Source organism: Puntigrus tetrazona, chromosome 7, assembly GCF_018831695.1.
Source record: "Puntigrus tetrazona isolate hp1 chromosome 7, ASM1883169v1, whole genome shotgun sequence".
Classification (NCBI taxonomy): Eukaryota; Metazoa; Chordata; class Actinopteri; order Cypriniformes; family Cyprinidae; genus Puntigrus; species Puntigrus tetrazona.
In genome coordinates this window covers 22,121,830-22,149,463 of record NC_056705.1, presented here as the reverse complement: position 1 = coordinate 22,149,463, position 27,634 = coordinate 22,121,830, and the positions used below count along the sequence as shown (strand labels likewise).

General features: G+C 39.4%; 1 protein-coding gene across 6 annotated transcripts; it reads left to right on the top strand.

Moving 5' to 3' along the window:
* Positions 1–7,609: 7,609 nt before the first annotated feature.
* phf21aa (PHD finger protein 21Aa) lies at positions 7,610–27,606 on the top strand. Of its 6 annotated transcripts, XM_043245597.1 has the most exons (17): positions 7,610–7,881; positions 12,387–12,441; positions 12,992–13,081; positions 13,235–13,267; positions 13,375–13,440; positions 15,683–15,832; positions 16,970–17,215; positions 17,460–17,543; positions 18,630–18,887; positions 19,032–19,190; positions 19,295–19,346; positions 19,429–19,508; positions 19,618–19,675; positions 22,063–22,085; positions 23,171–23,246; positions 23,921–24,024; positions 24,206–27,606. In XM_043245597.1, the coding sequence occupies exons 2-17, from the start codon at positions 12,412–12,414 to the stop codon at positions 24,773–24,775; spliced, it is 2,079 nt and encodes a 692-aa protein (XP_043101532.1). In that variant the 5' UTR covers positions 7,610–7,881; positions 12,387–12,411; the 3' UTR covers positions 24,776–27,606. The 6 variants fall into 6 exon arrangements, with proteins under 6 accessions (XP_043101532.1, XP_043101533.1, XP_043101535.1 ...); XM_043245598.1 differs by lacking the exon at positions 12,387–12,441; XM_043245600.1 differs by lacking the exon at positions 13,375–13,440.
* The last annotated feature ends 28 nt before the right edge of the window (positions 27,607–27,634 follow it).

The window sequence follows — 27,634 nt, the reverse complement described above, 5'->3', positions numbered from 1 at the left end:
CCCATGCACATTTGAACGGCAATATCATAAGTATAGATAGATAGATAGATAGATAGATAGATAGATATAGACAGAGTTGTAGATGTGTGTAATCTCAGCTAAACTGAATTCCCTCTTCTGTCCAAATTCTTTATTGTCTCAGATGCACACCTTACATACCCTCTCCTTCTCTCACTCGCTCTCTGTGTCTTTTATTCTCTGAGGTTTACGGGTTATTTCGGTCAAAAGCCAAAATGAGATGCTTTAGGCAGCAACCCCAGAAGCAGCCAGCAATAAGAAGGATATTTATATCAATCCATGGGGTCAGTGTGTCTGCCTGTCTGAGAGAAAGAGAGAAGGGTGTGTCTACTCTCTGCTCCCACAGTCCTGTTCAGCAGCAATGCTACCGCACACTCTTCTGAGGGTGGAGAACAGAGCACACGGCCGCACTGTTCTGATGTGGTGCGTGTGTGTGTGTGTGTGTGTGTGTTGGGAGGGGGTAATAGCAGAGGACCGGGGGGCTGGTCTGCATGAGGTGGATGCCAGGAGGAGACTGAAACCCCCACAGAAGCAGCACTGCACACTGACTGAGAAGCAGTCCACTTCACTCTGAGCTCTGTCATTTTCCTAAGTGATTCACGAACCACACCGTCCACCAAACCATGAGAATAATGCTTAAAATAATAAAGCTACAGCTCCCTTTTTAATCAAGGCATTGTGTTCCATTCCTCTTTTAGTTCAGTGATAGTTTTTTCCCTTCATTTCTCAGCGTGAGGAAAGTGGTGTCTGGATTCTGGTAACCTAAATTAGGTTTCTGTCTAGATTTACTGGACAACACTAGTTACAGTACAGCGTAATATGACAGAATTTAACTGTTGTCAAACATTTAATCCCTTTTTAAAAATGCCTGCTCAAAATCCCAACATAAAAGCCAACATATCACCATTATTCAAACTTCCGATCTCTCATTGCAATGCATTAAATATTCAAACAACATAAGATCGAAATTACTTTCAACCAAAAAAGATTTCCGCTTTTAGTCAAGGCTGTTTTCCAATTTTATAATGGTAAAAAATATACAACAGCTTGGTTTATACCTCTTTTCCCTGCACACCAATCGGACCACATGATGGCCAGCAGCTAATGCTATTTAGCTTGCCAGAAGCGTCCGATAACATGTGTAACATTGCAATGTGCTGTGAGGAAACACTCCAATTCATCTATTATGACAAATAAACTCCTCTGCGTATGGTGCGTGGGGTCTGGAGACTTTTATTTGAAGTCTGGTCTTGTCTGATCTGGTTTCTTCATCAGTGTGCCGCAAACAAATGTAGATGAACTCAGCACGAGTCTGGGCAACATTTAGGAACAGATGGAGAGATGACTAGTAATAAAGCTATCAGCTCTCTTTACACACACACACACACACACACACACACAAACTGCACAGATGTACCTGACTATTCTGCAATGTTATGATTCAGACTTTCCCTCTTCTTTTCAGCGCGGTATGCTACAGTGCCATTTGTGTGAGGCTGTGTTGATCACTCCCAGGATAGACAGATGAGCATCACTCACAATGTGTGACTGTTAACAACACGCATGCACATACACCTACACACACACACACAATCTATACCAGAAGACCATTCTGTATGTTAGCGCACACCGACATGATTCAATGTGTCACCACTGTAAAATGAGTCAGAAATTACTCCCACAAGAGACATCCCTGGCTGTACTAAGGAAGTCTCCCTGTATATTCCTCAGGGGTGCCTAGAGCTCTGTCCAAGTCATCAGGACTGCCTCACTGCTCTTATTATGGTAATTGTATTCAGAAATCAAAAGGACTCAAAATTACATTTTTTAGAATCACTGCAAAGTAATAAGTTGTTTCATTTTCTCATGCAGAACGCATACAGAGGTGTTAAGTAGGGTCAACTATACAAGCATTATTTAGGCAGAGACTAGGACCCAAACATCTGTACCAAGCATACTACAAACACACACAGACAACTAGACATGTACATACAAGCACTACTGGAAAAAGACAGAAAAAAAGAAAAGGGCTAATAACTGAATGTGGAGAAGGGTTGCATTTTTGTTAGCAGAAACATGCAACGAGTATTGTGTCTGTTTCCATGTGAATCATCCAAATGATTTCATATTCTGGGGTTTTCGTGTGTGTTATTCAAAAACCACTTCACAACAGCCTTTCCTATTTGAGTTTCAAACATGCAGCTTGTAAAGAGTTCTGCTATTGAGATTTCTATTCATTAAGTCTGTTGCAAACATTAAGGATGAAATATGAGCAATTTAACTGCGCTCTAAAATTCACACAATTCACACTGGAAAATCTCTGGGGAATTGCTGGCACTGGCGCTTTTAAGAATCCTGTCGGCTACAGTTTTAAAAATGTTCTGTGGGAGGCTAATTCTTGCGTTGGCATAGTACAGTTTATGCAGAACTGTTTCCATTTTTCAACCGTTTAGTGCACTGGTCTCAAACTCGAAGTTCTTGGAGGGCCACAGCTCTGCACAGTTTTGCTGCAACCCTAATCAAACGCACCTGATTTAGCTAATCAAGGTCTTCAGGATCTATGGCTGCGTTCCACTGCACTTTAGACGCGCACTCGCGAAATTCCCTAAGCACTTCCCCTCGAGGGAATCCCTGGCACCATTTTCAAGTGCATTCAACTAATTCAGCGAAGTGGACGAGGGAAGTTTATATGGATGATTTTGATGGAGGCAGCAAGTCTGCTTTATATGTAAACTTCAGGCCACTCTATAGACCACAATGCAACACGATCATGACATCTTGGCAGATCGTGTTTAATGTATCCCTACCCCAAAAAGTGCATTAATATATAATGTTTTAGGTTTTCTTTTTACTTTTATAACAACCTAACCATACCTATATATATATATATATATATATATATATATATATATATATATATATATATATATATATATATATATAGAATGCTGCTCCAAACAAATTCGCCAGGGGAAAAATGTAAATAAACCAAATTTTTAGCCAAATTTAGTGACCAAGGGCTTAGGTCATTCTAATTCAGGCAATCGCAAGTGTGCTGCGAGAAGTGTGTACTCATGCAAAGTAATCAATGACGTACATCCAAGTGAACAAGATGGAGGGATGTTTGCGAGTGAAGGGCATAAGAAAACGGATTGGATCGCAGCCAAAAACTTCCAAGCAGGTGTGAAACTCTGCAGAGCTGTAGACCTCCAGGAAGTGAGTTTGAGACCACTGATTTAGTGTAATAATCCACAGGCTAGACTACTGTAAAAATAATTCTTAGATCTAATAAATATTTTGGGGGGTGAAACCTGGTAAAAAAATAAAAATAAAAAAAAGCTGCGTTTGAAGCGGTTTATTGAAGCTGAAAATTATTCTACACACATACATCCATTTTTCTTGCTCGACAACCACTTTGTTGCAACCAAAAATGATTTGACAAATCATGCCTTCCACAGATGAAATAAATGCATAAAAATACACTTAACCAGCATAACAAAAAAATGTTTTTTTAACCAAATTACCTATTCTGCCTTTAAACAGTAAATACTTCAATCTCCATATATATTTTATAAAGAAAATGTGTGGTGAAGCACATTAATGAGTTTTAAAACTACACAAATAATGGAATTTTTCTAGAATTCTTAAAAAAAATGTTTTAAACAGGTTTTTGCATAACATTTTATGTTTAAATAATACATTTGCTTGGGATAATTAAATAGAATAATTCAACTCAATAAAGCTAAGCAAGCTGGGGTTTTTTTTTTTCGTTTTACAGTGCATTCATTCTTGTTTTCTTTTTTACTTTCCTAACTGTTACAGTTTTATTTCTTGTCCAGCAATCATGACAAAATACATTACAAATCATACTTCAATTAAAAAGAGAATGAACATATAAAAAAGAAAGAAAGAAAGCCAGCAAGCAGGCAGACGGTGATTACTGGGTATATAAGAGACAGAAACATACAGTATGCTAAAAGGGCCCTGTGGTAAGAAAGATGGAAGGAAACCATCTCTTTTCCTAATTCTATCTCTCTGTGTGTAGTAAGGTCAGAGGGTTTGGGTCAGTGAATGGAGTTCAGAGTGAAGGATGTGGTCGTGCTGATGAGAGGTTTAAGGCAGCAGTGGTCAGCTATATAGTATAGTAGCTTCAGCATCGATGTCAGATCACAGCACTCTCCACAGCTGAACACAGGTTTGCTTACTCTGTGCCACTCAAACTAACACCAAACATTATACCTCTCTCACTATTGCAGTCTATCTGTCAGAAGAAAATGTGTATCTGCATGTTAAGTCGAACTGTTTCAAATACTAACTCAACAGCTGTTTATGAGCATCATGCGTTTATCCACCTTTTTCCTGGCATAAAAATGGGTGCCGCCATTTGCAAATTCTATGGGTATAGCTTCCGGTCTCATCTGCGTCTAGCTACTTTTAGCTGTACAAAACAGCTTGTTTTGGAGCTTTATCGAAAATTGGTGCGTCTTATGTTATTTTAACGTATCTTAATTATGATAACACTGGTTTGTATTGCAAACAGTTTTACCGTTTACCATTTATTTTCCTTGTTATTTACCTATAGTGTCTAATAGACTGGAAGCCTCACTCTTAGACTTACTTCAGAAAAAAACTGGATAGCAAACTTTTAAACGCAGGGTCCATCCATCCCTGTTCGAGTGACACCATCCTGCAGATTTCAGCTCGAGCCACAATCAAACACATCAGAACCAGCTAATCAAGATGTTCATTGTTTCTTGATAATTGCAAGCAGGTGTGTTGGAATCAAGTCTGCAGGAAGGTAGCTCTCCAGGAACAGGGACGAAGATCTTACTTATACAGTGTCCTGGACACCAATATTTTAATGATTTTGGAAAGGTAAATCTCTGTCTTTGACCAAGTGAGATTTTGCTATAGAGAAAAAAATTGCACTAATTTCACTAATTTAATACTAGTTAACTATTTAACTTGTAAATATTTAGCTTTTTATATTCTATTTTATAGTCTTCGGGGTAGGTAATCATTTTTTAATTACAAGATTTGTTCTTTTGAAAATCTCTGAGGCTTACAAAGGCTACATTTGATTAAAAAAAATACAGTTCAACCAATAATATCATGAGATTTATAAAAAAATAAAATAAAAATAAAAAATAATATATATATATATATATATATATATATATATATATATATATACACACACACACACACACACACACACACACATATATACATATATATGCTGGTTTGGTGCTCAAGAAAACATTCTTATTATTGTTGAAACTTTTGTGGTTTAGATTAGTATTCTTTGATGACTATTTTATTTGATATAAAATCTTTTGTAACAATATAAACGTCTTTACTGTCTTACAACATGCATCTTCGCTGAAGAAAAGTAATTAAATCTTTCTCACCTCAATATAGAACATAATTTTATAATAAACTAAAATACACAATACTAATGCTATAAAGTGTATAACAGCAATCAAACTTTAGACGACTACAAATGATAGCTATTAAAAAAAACTTGTTTAATTGTAATGTCTTGGTTGTGACTGACCTTCTATTGATCATGAGTTTCAGTATTTTGTTTGTTAGGGTGTCATGCGTCAACTGCATAATGACTGTAAAATACACCGTTTGGGAACGAGATGCTAAGCACCTTATCACGCGCCCCTTTCATTAACTCTGACAGTCTCCTTTGCTCTTTACTTTATGTAAACACATGTTGACAAAAAGAATGTCTGACTCAGTCTCTGGCAGCGTGGGACTTCCGGATAAATGGAGCCTTGATTAGTTCAGTCACCTCGGATTAGTCTGGAGGTGCAGTGCAGAAATCCATTTTTATACTTTATCAATGTCTTTCACAAAGATCACAGCCAATCGCAATCAGCCACAGAGGAAACAGCTCAATGAGGTCCAATGACACAAGAGCTGAAGAGGATGAGTCACTCACTACCAGCGGATCTTTCATAGTGTTAGATGAAATGTAAAAAAAAAAAAAAAAAAAGATAAACAGCAGAAACGTCTGAAGAGTCTGATGGCTGCCATCACGCACTGCTGTGCAGTGGATAGTAGGGTCAAGGACCTTAGCAAGCATCGTGCGCTCTGCTTGTGCTTACGTTGCTAAGAAAGTCTTCTAGGAATGTCTGTGTAAAGTAAATGCAATCAGTCAGTATGCATATCCCAAAATAGTAAACAACTACTTTCACTGACCCCACTCCTGGAAATGTTGTGTTTTATATAAGATCGATGCTACCCAGACGTCCTCAACTCTCCGTGCCTCCAAACCAAGAGTGCTACGGAAAAAAAAAAACAGAGCTCTGTAATTAAACACACACGAAAAGCGATGATATGGTTACATTCATTTACGCATCGATCGCTTGTTTGCCATTACGCTCCGCTCTCTTTGTTTGCGTTGTCAATCATCACGTTTTGTCTTTGAAAAAGTTCTTCTCTCATCTGATACATTCATTTCAACTGCTTCGGCGTGTTACGTTTGCACGGTCTCGACGATGATGTCACTCTTCTGTGTTTCATTATTAAATGGATGTAAAAATGTTGAGGCTTGTACTTCTTGTTCTTTTTATGTGGAGTGATAATTCAAAGCGAACTGCGATGACTCAGTGGTGCTGATGACAGAGAGTGTGTGGACCAGTTTAGGAGGCAAAGGCCTAGAAAAGAAAACGGTGCTGGGAGCAGGATCGATCGCTCACAAACACAGCTCTCTGTCTCCCCCTACCGTTCACTGCACATGATGGATGCCACCAGAAAACCGGCCACGACGTTTTCGGCAGTATTGGCAAACAAATAAAGAAACAAAAGTAATTGCGTCTGAATTAGTTTGTATTCACTAATCGCTCTTTGTGCAAAACGACAACAAAGAGAACAATTTCACGGCGTGCACATACTCCGCACTGACTAACAGGAAGTAGGCCGTGAAAATTTATGTAATTGGGCATATATTGTGTAATGCATATTTTTTTTGCACAAGACAATAACTTGACTAAATCACCAGAAGGAAATCCAAAATACACGATGTGATGCGATATGCTAGAAACTAAAATGCTTTAGAAATAAATAAAGGGAACACTTTTGTGTTTATCGCAATGTGAACGTTGTGTTTGGAAGCGTCTAAAAAGCTCTGCGACGATATAATAGGTTGGCCTAAATTATCACGGAAAAAATATAAAAACACCGTCATTTATTAAATACGCGAGCGTATCTCTTTCCTGATGTTCTACCGATATCTCTGGCCCACGCTGGATGCACATTATTGTAACTTCACTCAACATGAGTTTCACTGAGTTTACATCCGGGGCTTTTCCCTAGGCAATGGGGGGCGCACTACGACCGTTCCTTAGGCAAAGTGAAATAAATTCGCCGCACCGTTACATAAACTAGTTCTCTTCTTCTAAGTGTTCTTTCGCGCTCGGCAACAATCATTTCGCCCCGGTTTGCGACAATATTAAATTAAATTCCAACGTGACGAATAATGTGATCTGTTGGACGAGTTATTTTGTGCGTTACACGGCACGGTTTTGCTGTCCCATTATCTTTCTCCTGCGCGCATTGATACGCCGAGCGCACAAGCTGGGGGTGAATGGGATGGAAGAAGAGTTCTTGTTTTGTATATCAGTTTCTGTCTTTTTATGTATTTTTGGTTCAAAATCACGCGAACAAAGCGAAGATCCTTTCCGTTACACCGCACAAAACTTTAGGGCGCCAAAGGGAGTAAATTCGCCAGCGGGATAGGGTTTTAGCGGCGAAATGCTCGGCTGTTTGTAGATATATATTTAAATAATTGGTGAGTGTGTGTAAGTGTATGAAGATCGGGGTTTGACTGCTGGAGGAGTGTGTACAAGGGTAAGTGCACCTCGGTTTTTTTCATCTTCATTTTGTGAACTTTTGGGAGCGGTGTCTCGGAACTCTTTTCGCGTTCTTTATGTGATTATGTTGCTAGTGATTTGAGTGGATGTGAAAGCGCAGAGCCAGCGCAGGGGGGTTTTGTTCATTTCTCTTTATTGTAGGAGTTGCGGGAGAGAGAGTGCAGCTGCAGTCAACGAAACGTTATAACTTGCAGCCGTTACACAATAACGCTTCGAACGGCACCGAAACGCCGTTTAAACGACACTTGCTTAGCAGAACTGCACTAAAATGGATGAAAATGCGATTCCGGCGCGTGCCGTAGTTTTCACACCATGCCGTCAAACAGTCACGGGATGCCATTATAAATGCACTTTGCGCTTGCATTCACGTTCACGAGAGCCAGGGACGCGATCTCGAACAATAAACCCGATGAAGTGTGCGTATGTGTACACTTGATGTGTTGAGCTCGAGCAGCTCTCGCGGTGTTGAGCTTCTATTATTGTTAAGAGCCGCTAGGGCGACAAGACGTGTGATCGTGAAAGATTTTTTTTCCCCCAGTTCGTGTTCTCGGCACCACGCCTTGACATATCGGCACAAACGCGAGCTCGCTGTAATAAAGTCTCCTCAAATCCGCTCTCTCAAATCCGCGAGGAAACTTGTAGGCCCCGTGTAGTGAGTTTGATGTGTGATTGTGCGAGTATATAAAGTGATGGTGCTGTTTCCGGTGTGGATGCGCTGGAACGCTAATGATGCTGATGGTGAGGATGAGGATGATGACCTTCTCAAGCTTTCAGATGGCGCTCGGTCCGCTTTAACGACCGGGCCGTCAAGAGCTGCTTTCTCACTCTCTCAGTGTGTTTCCCGGGGATTTTGCGTCTCTTTTTTTGTACGAGTGCTGTTTTTGTGATTAGCTCAGCTGGTACTGAATAGCCGTATGGTTGTTTCTCATCAAAATCACACCCTGTTTTTGATATTTTTTTTGTTCCAGCTTGAAATGGCTACCTGTACCAAGTTATTAAAGAATACAGGATTCTCTTCTCTTCAGTTTTGCCATGTTTTATGCATGTGTAGCTGTGCTCTTCCATTATCAACTATGTTGACTGTAGTGTACAGCCATTTTTTTCTTCTCTCCACCTGCTTTTTTTCTGCGATGAATTCTTGCTGTACAATACTTGCATTACTTGACGTTTCGCCCTTAATGTGCAATGAACTTATGTATGCATTTTTAAATAATCACATTTGACGCTTTTGTTTGAAATATTGCTTTTATGTTTGGTTTTACAGTTATATGTGCGTAGCCAGTTGTATACGTTGTGTCAATAACGTAAAATATCAGTGTTTACGGCAGTGTTAGTTCTCTTCTCATTGCATGTTGCCGTCGTGGTACTTTAACGTAAAGATGGTGAGTGGATGGCAGAGGTTTTTTTTTGTTTTGTTGTTGTACCAAGTCACTTGACCTGAGTGGTTTTAGGGCCCCCTTTTCAGTATTTTTTTTTTTTTTCTCAGACATAAGGCCCACACATTCACTGCCCTCCCCCCAACCTCTCAAATGTCGGTTTCCCCCAGGAAACAGAACCCATTTAAGGATTAAACATGTCATAGATACTCACAAGATGTATTGGGTTGTATAAAAAATATGCTCATGCTCTCAGCTGTACAGTGACAGTGTCCAATATAATATACACATTAATGCATGTTATTTTAGAGTAAATGTTTATTGCTAAAATTATGACCTAAAATCTGGAATTATTATGATTGGATGTTAGTACTCAAATGTTATTGCAGTGTCTTAAGTTACTGGGATAGGCTCCAGCGTCCATGGAAAAAGGATGTTTTGAAGAGTTGGCTTCTAAACAGATAGACTAATTGATAGAGTGACGCAAAGGTTACAAAGACATCATTAAATTCCAAACCTGTCAGTTTTTGACAATTTGGCGAACCCTACACCTCTCTTTCACCTTATTTCCATTTTGTTTTGAATATTTCTGCCCTGTATTAATAGAGTCCTGCCGTTATAGTGTATTTTCGTAGCCAATTCTGGAAGTTAGCATCGACCTGGTTCCCTTGACAAAAACCCAATATTATTTTTCTGTTGGCCCTCGGATTGCTTAAAAAAATAAGCTCTGCTAACAACAAAAGTTCCTTATAAATAAAGCAAGATTTATGAGTTTTGAAGCCTAAATATAATTGGCTGCAGTAAACGCTAAAAATAGGCTATGAAGCTAAAAAAAAGTTAAATGTTATGCCATTTAAGTTCCCAGACAACCTTTGTAGTCCCATTTAGCAATCGCTTTTTCAACATACTTAAGTATTTAGAAAAAAATCATTAAGGGGCTATTACTGATGTATTTTGTTGTAAAATAAAATGAGAAAATGTCTTGAGTGTCAACCACAGAACTTACTACAGGCATTTAATATAAAACAAAACAAAAACATTTACTTACTGGACTGAACTGGAACTTGTATCAAGGTCCTGGGCTACAAAATCCTTCCTTCAGCACTTTATTTACACATATATACGATTATATTAAGTATTCCAGAAAAAAATATAAAGCAATTCGGTCACCTTCATCATCACAGAGGATTATACAATATGTGAACTGAAAAAATTAAACACACAGCCTGCTGTGCATATATGAGTGAATTAAGTGTTAATTAAGCAATGCCATACGTGAAAGAACACTGATTTGAATGCAAGCTTAGAAAGTTTGGTTAAATTTGATTAGGTCCGAGCGCAAGCATAGGGCAGAGAATGAGAAATGGTGTATCGTGTTCCTTTTCTCTAAGGAGTAGTTCTGTATTAGTTGTGTTTTAGTCTGTTTATTGAGCCAACAGGTGAGGGTTTGGTGCGCCAGTCTGATCAGGCAGTAGTGTGTGTGTGTGTGTGTGTGTGTGTGTGTTATGATCACTTTGGCTGTTTGCCCTTACTGAATACAGAAGTCCCAGAAAATTGCCCTCTTTTGCTCTGCTGTTCTGCTATGGACACTTACAATGCTGTATCTGATTTTCTTCATAGGAAAAATGTAATACACTTCTGTGGGTTTGTAAGGTTCTTTATATACATTTTTATATTCCTTTGCTTAAATACTGCCCTGAGGCAGATACATCAGTGACTGGTGCAACTACAGATAGAGGGTGCCACTCTATAGACGAGTGAGAAGCTCTTAGTGTGTGGAGTGCCCATCTGGTAGTCTCTGCTTTCATTCCGATGAGAAGAGAGTGATGATCTGTGGCAGAGACACAGAGACAGAGACTGATTCTGTGACACATAAGTACCAAGAACAAAAAATACCAGCTCAAACAAACCAGAGAAAGCAGGAAGTAATTTCAACTTGCATCATTAATCTAACTCCAAAGACACATAAGATGGAGACAGCCCACTTGTGCATCTATGAATATGGTGAAATTACGATGTTCAATATATAGTTCCTGGCTATAGTCTTGCATTACAACTTTTGATTGAGGCAAAACTACCTGTTTGTGATTGTTATTGGCTGAAAAATACCCTTATTAGTGAGTTAGCACAATTTATGATTATATTCCTGATTTGAATTATGTCATTAAAATATAGATTTCGGTCTTTCCCAGTACAAGATAATAAAGCTGGTAATAAGTGGTGTTACCAATATGGCAACTTTCTTGTCTTCAAGAGACTAGGTTGCATCTCTGTAAATATGCTGATATTGTATATTTTGCCCTGATTTACAGTCTGGAGAATTTAACGCAGAGCCAGTCTGCAGATGTAAGTTGACAGACTCTGTAGAAAATTGTGTAGTGTATGAAGAAAAAAATATATATTTCGGTTGAATCCATTCAGTCAGAAATGTTTGATATTTTGAGACAGTTTTAGAATGCAAATTGTTTTCATTTGATAGCTTCTCCGAGCAACAGTGCAAAAGACTTCAAAGTCTGGTAATGAGAGTCGTTTAGTTTATGATGGACAGTTTTTCCTCTGCGATTATTACAAAGTCAGTAAGTACATGATGCTCTGTATTTTAAACCTGCTCCGATTTTAAAAGTCATGTGGTGTATTCCAGCCTTTAGATGCGTGTTTTTAGAGGACAGTTTTTCACAGAAGCGATTTGTAGTTCCATTTTAGAAACCTTGATTGAAAGGAACAGTTCTCTCAAAAATGAAAACACTATTTTAAAAAAGCCCTGTCTGTCTGAAAAAGACACACAGGTTTAGAACAGCATAAGGGTAATGATGACAGAATATTTATTTTTGGGCGCAACTATCCCTTTAAGTAACTTCAGCAAATGAAGAAGCATTGTTTTATTTTCCAGTAAGCCTCCAATTTCTGTTTCGTACCAATTTAGGATCGAATCCTCAACCTTTGCCGGCAGCCTAAACCTTTTTTTTCCCCCTACAAAGCTTCCACTTTATGCGTTCCTGCTGATATTTCTTCTTCAATATTGTTCTGATGTAGATTTGTCACTCACAGAGCGCTGCTGTGTGTAAATGTGTGTGTGCTCCTTACCATCCTCTCTTGTCTATTCCAGCTCCACCCCCCACTCTGCCAGTTGGATGGTGTTCAAGACGGCAGACGTTGGGAAGGTATAGAATTAACCATTGTCCTGAGGGGGGTGCACGCATTCTGACACAACTGTGACGGTCAGCTTTACGGCGTTTCATTGGCTAGCTAATTACCTCAAATGTTTTCCTAAACTATCCGGTGTAATTAATACTCAAAACAGCGGCGTAGAAACAGATTACTTTACAACAGACTCTCAGAGGCCGCGAGAGACGGAAACAGTTAATGCATGCATCAGCATCATTTCCCCCCAAAGAAGAATGACAGAGGGAGAGAACAGGATTGTGTATGTGCAAAAGAGCGCTGTTCAGTTTGATCCATGGTGTTCAGGCAGGATTTGATGAGAGTAGTTCTGATTGAATCAGTACACAGAGATGTATCCTACTCACACTGAGCAGATTTACGCACACTCGCACTAGCACACTAACAGATATGTCATGGCATAGTCATGAACGCTGTCAGACCTAAAAAGCTCTCTTGCTACTTTTTTTTTTCTTTTTTTTTTCATTCGTAGCCATTCAATAACATCTAAATTAATGAAAGAATATTTGCTCTCTTCCTCTTATGTGCCAGGCAGCTGTGTTGGGTTTTGGGAAGAAGAGATCGATGATGGAACTGCAAAATTTACAGGAAGCACTCAAAGTGGAAATCCAGATCCATCAGGTATCCCCAAAGCCCTCCTCTCACACCATATGGATGAAGAGTGTAATTGTTGCGACTGCAGTACCCTCGCCGTCCTCTAGAGGTCACTGCATCGGCATGTTCTCCCCACTCATGAGAATGCTAAAACTTTCTCTCTCTCTCTTTTCCTCGCAGAAACTCGTGAGCCAGATGAAGCAAGATCCACAGGTGCGTCTCCCTCACTGAACGTTTCCGTTACTGTTTGAGCGATACGCTCTCATATACCGGCCGCTGGACTAGTGTATCAGGGAGGAGTGTGTGTGTTCTTTGTACAGAATGCAGATCTGAAGCTGCAGCTCCGTGACCTGCAGGCCAAGATCACAGCGCTGAGTGAGCGGCAGGTGAGAGCTGCTCTCTGAGAGAACACCTGCTGCCGTATCAGTGTTCTCTATGAGCTACACGTGTGTCTTGATCAGTTCAATTACTTGGGGTCTGAAAGTCCTCGTGTGTCCCGAGAAAACGAGGGGGATCTTGTTAGGTTATGAACCCTGTGTTGCATCATGGTATTGTTTTTGTGTCGTATTGTGCTGAACATTCGTGGTGTGATTTGTGCGCTGTGGTTTTGTGTTGCCAAATGAACCATTTGCCAACACACACATGCACATGCACAAATCTATTCTCCCCCCTTTTATTTGACATTTCAATAACTGATGATTAATGTCTGGGGATGATTACGTGGCGTGCTGTCCTTTGCTTGAGCTTACTGTACAGAACCCAAAGTTCTGTGGAGGAGATGGAGAAAAGACTGCAGGCGGCAGAGAGGAATTTTAATTAGTTTCTCAAAGCTTTTTAAAGTAACAGAACAGAGAGGCTGCCATCAACAGGAGAAAAACACACACCTGAAATCATTCTGCAGAGAAAAAAGGAAGAAGAGTAACACAAGGTCAGCTCCGTAATCGCTGTGACTGTCTTAAAGCTTCGGCATTCAGAAATGCACCAGCCTGCAGCACTGTTTAATAAAGTGCCCTGCCTTCTATCCTCACTCGCACACATTCGGTGTCCGGTGGAATTCTCCCAGATCTAGGAGTGTGTGTGTGAGTCTAACAGATGGTGGAGGGAGCCTGTTAAAGCTGTAATCAGTGAGAGGACTGTGCTGGGGGGGGGGTTGTGTTCATATTCATTAATGTATCTGTCACTCTGTCTTCACTGGTTACAGAATCAACACATACTCAGCTGAACACAAACAAGCTGTATTGCACATTTGTAGCCTGCATTGAGTAAAGCCGGGCACCCTTACAGCCATCTGAAAGTTTTGATTTCTCCCTCCTTCTTTCCTCACTGTATGATTGCTATGGATCCATACTCTTTTAATGTTGCTTTGTGTACACATGCTCATGCGTATGTGTGTATGTGCAAGTTTTTTTGATGCCAGACTGTAACACTGACAGTTGATGGCTTCAAATAAATTGCATTTGGAGTACGTGAGGAATGATCATGTTCACCATTTAGAATCACAATCTTTTTTTTCCTCAGTTGATTTTTTTTGTTGTTGCACAGTTATAACTGAGCTCTATAAGTATGTAAGTATGCAGATTGTTTGTTTTTCATTCTTCTTCGTATGACTTCCATTTCTGTCTTGTTCATTTGTAAGATGGTCGGTAATCTGTAAAGAACCTACCACAGATGTCACTAAAGCATGTCTATTTTGAAAATGTTTTTCATAAGTGTTTTAAGCTTATTATGCAAATCCAGGGCTCAGCGTGTCCTTGTAAATGCTAATGGTCTAGTTCTTATTATGTGGGAATCTTTCTAAAATAGAAAAGGATTTGATGTCATAAATATGAACAAATGAAGATTTTAACCTTTTAATGATGAATTTATGTTCTACTAGCAGTACCAAATAGAAATGGTGTCAACCAAACATTTGTCCACTTGTCATTGTTTATACTGTGAAAGTCCCCCAAACTTTGATCAATTCTAAAGATTTATAAAATGCTTTCTTGTGGAGACAACAAAGATATTTCAAAGAGTGTTTCAGCTGTTTTTGTTCGTATAATTAATGCAAACTAAATAACGCCCAAACCAATTAAACTCATTGACTTTCATTTAAAAAAACACACAGTGAAACAAAGCCATACATGTTTAAAATAGAGTAAATGGTGACACAATTTAAATGTTGATGTCAATTATCCATTTCATACACACACACACACACACACAGTTTTTACGTTAATTCTTAGTATATCTTCCCCTAATTACTGAGAAGCACTCCTTTCAGCTATGTACTGGACATAGTTCATAGTCACATAGTCAACTGATGCTAATGGTAATATATTACTGCTAAATGTTCCTGTTACGCCATAATCCTTAATTTTTTTAAATCACTTTTAAGATGTTTTTGAAGGCAGAATACTGTTGGCCCCCTGCCTGAGAGAGAGAGAGACAAAGAGAGTGATGTTCAGCTGTAGGGACTCCATGTTCCCTCTTGCTGTCAGTGCAAATGGGCCCAAATCCAACATCACAAACTCTCTTATCAACAACAGGCAGAAAGAGAGGGTGTGAGTGAGAGAGACTTCATTGTAGGTACGAATGACAGAACACACAAAAAAATGAACAGGCGCTTGTTCTCTCTTTCTCCTCCAGAAAAAGGTGGTGGAGCAGTTAAGGAGGGATCTACTGGTGAAACAGGAAGATATGAAGCTGCAGACACTACAAGCCGATGGGCAAACGTCTACCTTGCTCATCACACAGACACAGACGCCTCTGCCCGCTGCCAGCCTCACTACTCCACAGGTACCCACACATAACACAAGAAGCAATACTTCACTCCGTCGGGTACAGTAGGACTCCATACACGACCCCTCTAAAGACATAGACTTGTCTTTGCTGAACAAGGATTAGTTCACACAACAAATTCTGGCATTAGTTGCATGCTTTCATGTCGTTCCAAACCTATATGTCTGACTTTGTATTTGTGAACAAAAAAAGGAATGAAGATCTTTGCCAGCAAGCTCCAAAATTACAAAGATGCACAATAGAAGTATTGAAGTAAAAAAGGTCCATAGAAATATTATGCTGAGAAATTTTGGAGTGATGTCTTTTTCCATGCAGCTGGGCTAAGCAGGGGCACCTAAAAGTGGTCCGTGTAGCTTTGTGTGAAGAATGGGTTTAAAGTTTAATTTTGTTATCCGCTTGATATCTGCCCTAATTCTCTTTGGCATATTCATGAAAGTCAATGAAAGAAGAATTGGGTGTTTTGAGGAATGATTTATTTATGAATCAAACTGATCTTGCTTTTGGGACTTGATAGCTACGTTTACACATCCAAGTAATTGCATTAATTGCTCATTGGACTAAACAACTTCTTGTAAGTACCTCAAATAATTACAACTGGGTTTTTTTTTTTTGGTTTTTTTATACTTTGTGCACATACACAGCTTATATCTTAGGAATGTGTGTGTGCTTATTTACACCTTATGACCTGGTCATTAGAGGAGACTGAATATTTACATATTTAGGTATTTGCTAAAACAATGCATTCTTTTTAGATAATGGCAGTTACATTCACTTTAGCTGTGGTAACAGTCTATCAGTGGCTTTTCGCTTCAATTATAATAAGAATGACCAGAATATTCTGCAGACCATTATGTTTAGTAAGAAGACTTATGGAAGCCCATTCCGCCAATTAAGTCTTTTTATCTCACAATTCAGATTTTTTTTTTTTTTTTTTTTTAAGAATTGCAAGTTATGACCAGATATTAAAAAAAGGCAGAATTGTGAGTGTATATCTTGTGATTCTGTCTTTTATAACAGGTAATTGCAAGTTCTCTCAATTCTGAGAAAAAAGACTGTGAAGAGAAAGTTGCAATTACTTTTTTTGTTTGTTTGTTTTCAACGTTTTCAACCGTGTATGTGTTTGTGACCCTGTAGAGCTCTGTGGCCCCTGTCATTGCTTCAAAGACTCTACCTCTGGTGCTGAGAGCTGCCGCACCCACCTCACCTATCATCATGACACCAGCACCTACTATCACCGTGGTTACAACCCTTGGCAGCACACTCCTGGCAAGCCCTCCTAGCTCAGATCCTCAAAAGTCCCCAGTAAACTTCCAACCGGTCATCCAAACGACCAATCAGGGTGCAGAGCCAGTGCGAGTCATACCCAATAGCACCGTTGTCGTAAGTATTTCTTCGGTTGTTTTGACTCTCTTTATAGAACAAGAAGAGTGTTCTTATTCCCGCTTGATTTGCAAACTGCCTGTGAGTTGGGAGGCAATTTAATTTAGATCACATGAGCTAAGGAGTTGGTACTTTTAGATTTTAGACACAATTATTCCAATGCATCTGTCTTAAATAGTTAGCTAGTTATTTGTTGTAGACGGTTAGTGGAGTAAGGGTTTCTAAATGGGCGGTCTTGTCACAGGTGCAAGCTGCCTCCCAACCAATCAAAGTTCCTCAGTTTGTCCCACCAACCAGACAGACAACACGGCCAGCCCCTCTACCGCAGGTTTGTTTCCATAGAAACCCTTCACACCCTACTGCCTGGCTGGACTAGTGAAAACCCCTCACTGCTGAGTGTTAGTGTGCATCTATATGTCTTGGTTTTTTTTTCAACTGCAGGTGTTACTTTTATGTGTGATATTTTCCTCATGCTCCACCTTGTTTTCCTGCTCTGGATTTAATTTCTTTGTGCTTGCATAGTGGTGACATTTGCAATCCCTGCTTTGGCTGTTGCTTTTGACCCTACAGTAAATTGATCCTTAACCCTGATCTCTTTCCAGCTGTATACCGTGCTGTTTTGTTGTCTGTTGTGTGTGTATATGTGTGTGTGCGCCTGTGCATATATTGCTAGGCTTGGCTGGTATAAAATTACTCTGTAATGCATGATTTTATATGACACAGTGGTATACAAGTTTGGAGTTGGTAAGGTTTGCTGTAAAGATGCGTTTATTTGATCAAAAATAAATAAAAACATTTTACTTTTTTATAAATTGTTCGAAAGAATATTATCAATTTTTTTAAACAAAAATCGTTTTAACATATAATATCTTTAAAAGTATACATTTAAAATACCTTACTGACCTCAGATATTAGGTGGTCACTAAGATATGTCACTTATATAATTATAATTTTAGTAGGATATATACACTGCAAGTCAAACGTTTTTGAACAGTATGATTTTTTTTTTTCCAAAGAATTCTCATCTGCTCACCAAGCCTTCATTATTTGATCCAAAATAAAGCAAATGCAGTAAACAGTGTTAAACAGTTATTTTAAATGGACAAAATATGTTAAAATGTTACTGTTTTTGCTGTACTTTGGATCATTTAAATGCAGGCTTGGTGAGCAGAAGAGACTTATTTTGAAAAACATAAAAAATATTATTGACTTTAACTTTCAATTATATTGTAGTGTAGTATCTTTCTGTAAACTGAAATGTAGATGTGAAAGATCCGCTGTGTTAAACTGCTGAGTTAAGCATCGCTTTTCCGATACCTCAGTCATTTTTCCACTGCTTAGGTCTACATTTTGTTTTCTCCAGCCATTCCAGAAATAATTCTTCTCTTTTTCGTGTGTGTGTGTGTGAGAGCAGGTCAGGCCAAAACCCCCAGCATCTTTGTCTCCAGCTGCTGGTCAGGTTTCCGTGCACACCTTACAGTCACCGGTGTTACTGAGCACTGCCCTTCCTTCCTCTGGTCACGTCCAGCAGATGCGAATCCTCAATGGCCTGCCCTGCCCCAACAGCTCTAACAGCACAAGCATCCTGATCTCCCCATCTACACACACGCTGCCATCAGCACAGACATACACACAGCAATTACCTCACAACAGCCCAAGCTCTGACAACACGGTGAGGGAAACGTATTCAGGTGTACTCTAAAACATTCATTAGTACATAAAATGTTTTAAGCCATTAACCATTTAAGCCAACTTTACTGACCACAAACTGTTAAATAAACTGTAGTGTATTAATACATCTTTATTTCTGCTTCAGATACCCGCAGTGGAATATGGGACAGAGCCAAAGACTTCATTGCTCATCTCTCCAGACACGCCTACACAAACTTCACCTCCACTGTCTTTAGATGCACCATCTTCACCTGCCCCCACCAACACACACACTCCTTCCTCCAAACATCAGGAGAGCCCTCTGGTAAAATACACTTATGTTTACATCACAGTTTATAATGACGATAATGATAAGTATGGTCATGTAAATTATGATGATGATTGTAATCGCACTCATTCTTTCCACAGAAACTGGCCTTCATGTTGTCTTTGGGACTGGTCACGCGTGACTATTTAGAAGGTCAGGAGAAAGAAATTACTCTGCGTGTGGGTTTGTTTGTGTGTATGCGTGTGTATTGACCTTCCGTGCTTTGTTTTTGTAGAGATACAAAGCAGGCGTCAGGAACGCAAGAGACGAACAACAGCAAATCCAATATATAGCGGAGCTATGTTTGAACCAGAGGTAACAAACATACTCATGCAACAAGAGCAGTTGTGTGCAAACCGATCAGACGTATCCATTGAAACGAACCATTATTACCTTTACATATCCATGCTTCTGTGTGTTTCAGCGGAAGAAGAGCTCAGTGTCGTATCTGAGTTCCATAAACCAGTCCAGCAGGAAGAGAGGTGAGCTTTCTGTGCCTATATTAGATTCTCTGCTTGCAAAAATCCAAGCATAGACATTACAGGTTGTTAGAGGTGTTTGCTAAGGCAAGCATCACTGTTGCTTTTGCTCATACTTTGGGGATTTAAATTGTTCTCCACTATTTGTGCTATACACGGAAAAATTAAGTTTCATGGGTTACTTATTGGCATTCCAAAACTGTAAGACGTTTGTTCATCTTCGGAACACAAATTAAGTTATTTTGGATCAAATTTGAGGGCTTTCTGACATATAAATGTAGTAGTAAGGATATTGTTAAAATAGTCCATTTGACATCAATGGTTCAACCGTAATTTTATCACGCTACAAGAATTATTTTTGGTGTGCAAATAAAACAAAGAAAAAATGTTTGCAACAATTTCTTCTCTTCTATGTCAAACTTACATGAGCACTCACAACAGTACCACAACGCATTCATGACAAAGTGTTCATTTTTTTGGGTGAACTATCCCCTTAATAGTCACTATTTAACTGATGAAGCAACAAAGTTTTTCTTCCATATTTTAACAAACATCCAAGTATAATGGCTTATTGAAAATAAAAAGGTGGAGACTTGGTTCTATTGATCGTTGATAGGATTGGAGGCAGAGCTGATTGTAAGAAAGAGTTTATACAAGAGGTCTGTTGTTTCACTGAAAAAAAAAAAAAAAAAACTAATTACAGCATTCGTTTTGAACCATTACAAGGTCAAAAAAAGAGAAAATGTCATCAATAAATAAAAACATCCCATTTTTAATGTTTGAGGTTGAAAAATAAATGCGAAGTGACTTAAGATCCACAATGAATTATATCTAGTTTTATTGCTCTAAAATCACTAGCCAGTTATTATTCAGTGCTTTAAGCCCCTTTTCTACACCTCTCATCCTGAACTGATCCACTCTGCTTTTCTCCCATCAGTCAGTCTCTGTCTCACACAAGCACACATTCAGCAGTAATGACTGTTTGATTATGTAATGTGCTTACAGGCACTCTGCTGTGGAGTGGCCCTGGAGTGTGAGGCAGAAAGAAATGACCCTGCAGTGTGTTAAGTGGGATAATGACTGTCTTCAGGCTGCTGTAAAAGTGTATACATTAGTAAAAGACTCAGACAATGTTCACAGCCTACTTTATAGATTTACAATTAGGAGAGTTGTGCACCTCCTAAAGGTGTGACAATCCTGCATCGTTAGTGTACCATTAGTACTTGTATTGGACAGACTTGAGTACAAAACCTTAAAATGCAACATAACATTTAACCAAAGTTGTATTTTAATACTTTTATTATGGCCAATCTGAAGTGCTCACCCAGAAATGAAAATAGCCATTATATACTTACTCTTACCCTCATGTTGTTCCAAACATGTATGACTTTCTTTCTTCAGTGGAACACAGATATTTTGAAGAATATTTCAGCTGTTTTTGTCTATATGGTGAAAAGTCAGAAATGCCTTAAACGACATTGGCCCTCCTGACCTTCAATGTATGGACAAAAAAAAACCCAGAGCCATTTTCCAATTTTTTTTATTTTTACTAGATGATGAGTAAAAGATGACAGAGCTTTCATCTCATGGTAAACTATCCCCCTAAGTGTATTCTGAAAGAACCAAAGCTTTAAGTGGCTTGAGATATATGTATCTGTCAGAAAGTGGAGTGTGTGAGTATTAATGTGATCAAAGACAGAATAAGAATAATTGCCAAACTTATGCTTTTTTTTTTTTTTTTTTTTTTTTTTGCTTCTTGATCTCAGTTAATTTGTTGGAAGGTTGGTTAAAAGCCCGACCTCTCCAGTAAATTTTCTGTGATTTGTTGAGAATCTAAAGAAAATATTTGCGTTTTGAACTTAACTGAACCCACTTGAACTGGGACCAAGTCTCTTGCCAACTAATATTATAAGTTGTATTATTTAGTTAAATTTAGCTCTTGACGTGTAAAAAAAAATAAATAAATAATAATAATAATAGTAATAATGTAATAGTACTTTTACTACTTGTTGATAAAGGACAACCATATTTGTTCAGTTAATGCTCACTGCGATAATGTGCAATATCTGTTGAAATATGATGCTGCATATTCACTTAAAGGCTCGCCTTAACATTTGACAGCATCTGTGTTAGCTGTAGATGAAAATAAGCTTCTTGATGCCTGATAAGCTTCTTTGAATGATTGCCCTCTGATCCCTCTTTGTTATTGGCATTTCTTATCCCCATCTGCCTAAATGTAATGCCTTCTGCCTTTATCAGCTGATTTGAGGCCAGCTTTTGCAGAATGTGTTGTTACCCAGCATGCAATGCTTCCTTTTGTGATCTAACGTTGCTCTCTCCCTCCCAAACTCCATCACACCACCCCCACCCGCTCCTTCCTGCTACCCTAGCCAATGAGGACAGCTTGTCAGAGGTATGCTACACCAATGTTTCGTCTTCCTTTTTCCTTTCTTTTTTTCTTTTTCTTTTCTTTTTGTGTTTTGTTTGTCCTTTGTTTCATCTCACCCAGGTCGCCTTTCTAAAAACTGCAGTATTGTGGAGCGGGGGCCCCTCCCCCCAACCACCAGCAGCCATCATTCTACCTCCCCAGACCTACAGCGGCCCACCGCGGGCAGCCCATTCTCCCCTGCCCTTTCACTCACCCTTCCATCACATTCACCCTCACCCAGCCCCAGCTCAGCAGGGGATGTAAGTAGCTGTGATAGTCCACTACAGTTACTGAGGCACAATTCAGACTTCCCTATCCCAATGTTCACTGTGCTCACTAGCGACACCTAGTGGTAGCAGGGGTGAATTAAGTCTCAGGTAACAGAGATTCATTGCCGTTCACGCTCGCACTCGTAAATCATTTCATTTTTTTGTGCCATGTCACGTTTCACTTTTGTCACTGGTCTTACAAAGTAGACAGTCTTCATGGAGTTATCTTAACTCTTACGGGTTACGTTCTTTGAATGTAGATACTTTTAATATGAATTCTGTTGTAATTTCATTGCAAAATTGGAGAAAAATGTAGAGATATATGAGAAGATAATATGGAGAAGATCTAGAGGCTGCTCTCTTATTCATACCAACCGGCAATGTAAACTAGTGCAGTTTAGATTGGAATAGAGACTGTAAGGTTTTGATTGAGGAGTCAGTATTTAGTGGCTGCAAGCAGGCAGCATCTCGTATGCGATACTTGCTAATCAACTGGGCGTCACGCGGCTCTGCCTAAAACACCAAAACCAAAGGCATGAGCTTCTTAAGACCTCTGAAGTAGAAAGAAATTGATGCTGGGCCTAATATTTATTCAGAATACTGCAAACCAGAATTTTACATCAAGACTGCTCAAAACTTTGTAAGTTTAAGTAGCCTAATTTCTTTCCACTTCATTTGTTTTCACTACTAAGAATTCATTTTCATGTTCATTTTGAGTGTTTATGTTTTAGTGTATTATTTTGAATGCAAACCGCAAACAGTTGTGTATTTCAGTGTCATTCAGTTAAATGTTTTCTTCAGATTCTGCAGAAGGAAGATGCCATTGAGTGGCCAGGGACTCTTGCTATTGTCCATTCCTACATCTCCTATAAAGCAGGTGAAGAGTTTCACATATAACTAATGCTTTAAAGGAATAGTTCACCCAAAACTGAAAATCCTGTCATCATTTACTCACCCTCGAGTAGTGCCAAACCTGTATAAATTTCTTTGTTCTGCCAAAAACAAAGAAAGATAATTTGATAAAAGTTTGTAACCAGGCTGTTTTGGGTCACCATTGACTTCCACAGTAGGATAAAAATACTATGGAAGTGAATGGTGACGTTCCGGTTCTGCCAATAGCACTTTTAGCTGAAGCTTAGCATAGACCATTGAATCGGATTAAACCATTAGCATCACACACAAAACTGACCAAAGAGTTTCTGTATTCTTCCTGTTTAAAACTTTTTACAGAAGACTGTAAACGGACACAAAACGGTAAAACTTACCTGTTTTACTCTAAGGGAGTTGGAAAATTGTGGAGTGTTCCTTTAAGAATTAGCATTATCTGAAAATGGAGAAGAGTATATTTATATATTCACATTAACCAAGATCGACAAATGTGTGAAAAAGATCCCTAACCCTAACTGCGCCGACTGTTGGTTTCAACAGAAGAATTCACAATTGCTCAATAACCTCTGCTCTTATGTAGATCTGTTTCAAAGAGTTCTACAGAATTGTTAAAAATCAATTTCTCTGTGAGGAAAATTTAAACATCCGCTAACTTCCCTACAGCTAAAGAGGGAGAGAAAGATCGTCTGAAGAGATGGAGCTCAGAGCTGCGGCAGGAGAGAGAGACGCTGGAGCACAGAATCGGACAACTCAGCAACTCTATAACAGTAAGAGAAATCTTAAATTCATATCCACTTTTGCTCTGCGCCATGAGTCATACCACTGAAATTACAAATCCAACTGATGCATTTATTCATTATCCCATACCTTCAGAAGTTTTCATAACTATATAATGATGAGATTTTGGTTGCATGAGTCAGCAGCAGTGTGTCCTCTCTGCCCGCACAGAGATGTATGGACAGCAAGAACAGCGTACTGGACCAGCAGAGAGAGATGGAGGCTTCGCTTGAGAAAATGAGAGGGCTGGTGCGTCTGATCAGAGGGATCCAGTTGTCTCCCTTCATCTGCCCTGGAGCCATGGCTAACGGAGAAACCTCCCACAACGGAGCTTCCAAACCCAGCAGCTCCAGTGCGGTCACCACAGACACAAACAACAACACAAATGCCCCAACAAGCTCCTCGGAAGCTACGGTGATAATAAGCACCCTCACAAACACGAGCGACGGCTTAAAGCAGATCGCCACAAATAACAACCCAGAGACCGCCGGTGCGAAGAGCGATGAGGAGAGCGCACAGATCAACAGCCCATCCAGGATCAAGAGCGAACCCACAAATGCAAACGCCGCAGCCTTCAGCAATAACAGCAGCAACCAGGCGGTTCTCGGTACCAACGGAACCGTGTCTGCCGGGGAGGAGAATACAAAAAAACACAAAAACAACAGTGACCTCAGCGTCATCCCACAGGCCCTCCTCGGCTCAATCGTGCCCCTTACAGAAGTGACAGAGGGGGTGAAATAGCATCGACTACCCGGAAGCGTGCCAGTTAACAGTGTTGTTGTTTCGTGTTGTCGTTTCATCTCTTGTATCTATGAGGGAAAGAAAATCCATAGTGCCATTTACTACATGCAGGAAGGAGGTTCCTAAAGTACCAGCAATGTGTATGTTCACGCATGCACACCGAAAAGATTTCTACAAAGAATAATGATATAGAAAAGAGTAATAAAATTTAAAGATATCACACCATTGTGTGCCTGATACAGTTGCCATAGCACCTCTGAGTGGGAAAGCTCCTGAAGGCTGGATCGGGTGAAGGTCTCGTCCTGCTAGATGAGTAGTGCAGCTTCCTATCAGGTCCTGTAGCTCTGATCTAAGACATAAGATATGGCGTGTTGAGGAGTTCAGCGTCCGCTTTGTCTGTGAAACGCAACCGAGGTGCAGTTGTTTTTGTCCAGTTTTCAGTTGTGGCGTCTCCAGGACGGAGCTTGGAGCGCAAACACAGGTTCTTTATCACACACTGACAGAAATACAGGTCTTCCAGGCGTTCTTCTGGAGGTTTAACTCGTATCATTTGCATTCGTCTATTTTGTGGTGTTTTTAAAAAAAACCCGAAACATTTCTGTAAATATGTTTTGCTATTTTTTACACATGACCTTATTTATAATTTTCTTCTTTCTTACAAAAATATTCCGTAGTTCTGTTCTGCCAAATAATCGATGCCACAGGGAACTCTTCTTTTACGTTACTCTGAACATTAAATAGATATTTAAGAGTAGTAGAGTAGTATTTGTAGTGTCAGTCCTGAAGTGTCTGTGAGGTAAATTCTGACCATGCCTTATCTACTGAACAGATGTGATTTACTGAGAGCGCGGTTCAGGCGCCGTCACAGAAGGGAATGATCTGAGATGTCTGAAGCATGGCTCTCGCTCCATTTCCACATCCAGAGGATTTTGTTTTATTTACCCAGACTGTAGCAGGGGTCTCATGCCTTGTCCAACGACTTGGGAGGAATCATGCAGTCAGAAATATCCCACGAAACCGCTATGCCAGTAAACGTTATGCTTATGGGCCAATTTAAGGGCTTCTGTTCCGTATCGTTTTAACACACTTTACTACACTGTTCACTGTAAACCCGTCCAAAAGCACAACGCGGTAGACGTTATACGTGCCTAGCGCGACTACTTTGACCGGTGTCTCCTAGGAGCTCTTCTGTTATCGCTTTATTTATCATATCGGAGCTCTCTGCACACAAACAAGCACAGACGAACACACCAGACCAGTTCTAACACCTGAGATACAGCCGCGGTAGCTTTAACACTGTATCATGTGCCAAGACGACACTTCCATAGTGTTTAAAAAAAAAAAAAAAAGAAAAAATGGAGAGAAAAAAAAAAGCACAAGAAATAATCCAGAAACACGGTGGTGTCAAACACGCTTTTGATAAAAGACAGAAATATCTACAGTGTTTATATCTTCATTTCAGGTTCGTGAGTGTTTTCAATGCTAAACATGCAGCTCTGGCCTGCTGTAGCCTCTGTGTATCGGTTGCCTTAAGTTCTATAGACTATGTTAGGCTGTTTCATCGTAGTGTTATGACTTGTCGGTGTCTTAGAGTCAGTTGTCAGCAAAAAGAGTGTGTATTTTTCCCTTTTCGGAAACAGAACCTACTTTGTCATCTAGTGTGTGATCATTCAGGTTGTGTTAGTGAGGACAGTGCCTGCGCTGCCTATAGTGAATCTGACCACTACACATAAGAACTCTAAAGTGCTTACGTCTTCTATCAAAACACGAAATTAACCGCTGGTATGTCCGTTCACCTTTTTATGAAGCAGTTTATGAAAAATCTTTACTTTTTAGTTAATGGATTCCATCCCAGTCCGATGATCTGGGTATCCTGCCCCCTCATATCGCATCTGCGCTTTCGAAGGTTTTCGGCAATCACCGAAGTATTCACACTTTTTGTCTGATTGAAGCTAATGATACAAAAACGTTTAATCACAATTTGCGGGAAAAAAAACTATTCCAAAGTGACATGTAGAGAAGCTGCGTTCTGTTTGGTGGTTTAAAGGTATGTCAGGTTTTCTAGTGTTTTAAAGAAAAAAAAAAAGGGAAGAAGAGAGCCCTTACATAAACGCTCATCAGATGTGACATTTGCAAATGTCATCTCTCGTCCTTTAGGGCCAAGAATCCTGGGGCCAGATGTGGTTAGTAGGACTGACAGTGCTTCTGTGACAGATGTTCTCTGATGAGATAGATGGGAATCTACTGTGTCTCCTCATTCATGTTCCTTACACATGAGAATTGGGTATTGTGTCCTGAAGTGTGTGAAATCTGATCTCCTCAGATATTAATAGTGTTTACCGAGAGCTCAGGCTTTTGTTCATGTTTTCGAGATGCGCATAGTAATGCTTATGAAGATTCACATCCTTACACCTCATGCTGTTACCTCATTCAGGTTGATGAAACCCTCAAGTAAAATCAAGGATAGATTATTGCAACGTGAAAATATCAGTGCTTAATCTGATGTCCTTAACTATAAAATTAAGAAACCAATTTACATCGATTTGTTGTATAAAAAGTGTCTAGATTCTTTCATAATAGTTTTTAAAAAGGGACGTGTATTGCTCTTTTGTTTCATTTTACTTTTTTTACATTTTTGTATGTTTTGTTTCTTAATCTTGTGTGTTGCCTGATGTCTGTTTACCTTTTCTCATAGAAGTCCATGTGTAAGTTATTTGAATATATAACTTCATCGATTCTTTCTGTTGAGGAGGCTGGATATTACTGGAGCATTTGATCAATTTGTATTTATTTATTTTTACCATTTTTGCTAAATAAAATTGTAAATTTAAGTAGTCTGGGTTTTTTCTCTCTCTCTCT

Coding starts and splice junctions, on each gene's coding strand:
- phf21aa (XM_043245597.1), top strand. CDS start 12,412: ATGGTGTTCAAGACGGCAGACGTTGGGAAG. Junction 15,833..16,969: donor CCAGCCTCACTACTCCACAG/GTACCCACACAT, acceptor GTGACCCTGTAG/AGCTCTGTGGCCCCTGTCAT. Junction 19,347..19,428: donor CACGCGTGACTATTTAGAAG/GTCAGGAGAAAG, acceptor TTGTTTTTGTAG/AGATACAAAGCAGGCGTCAG.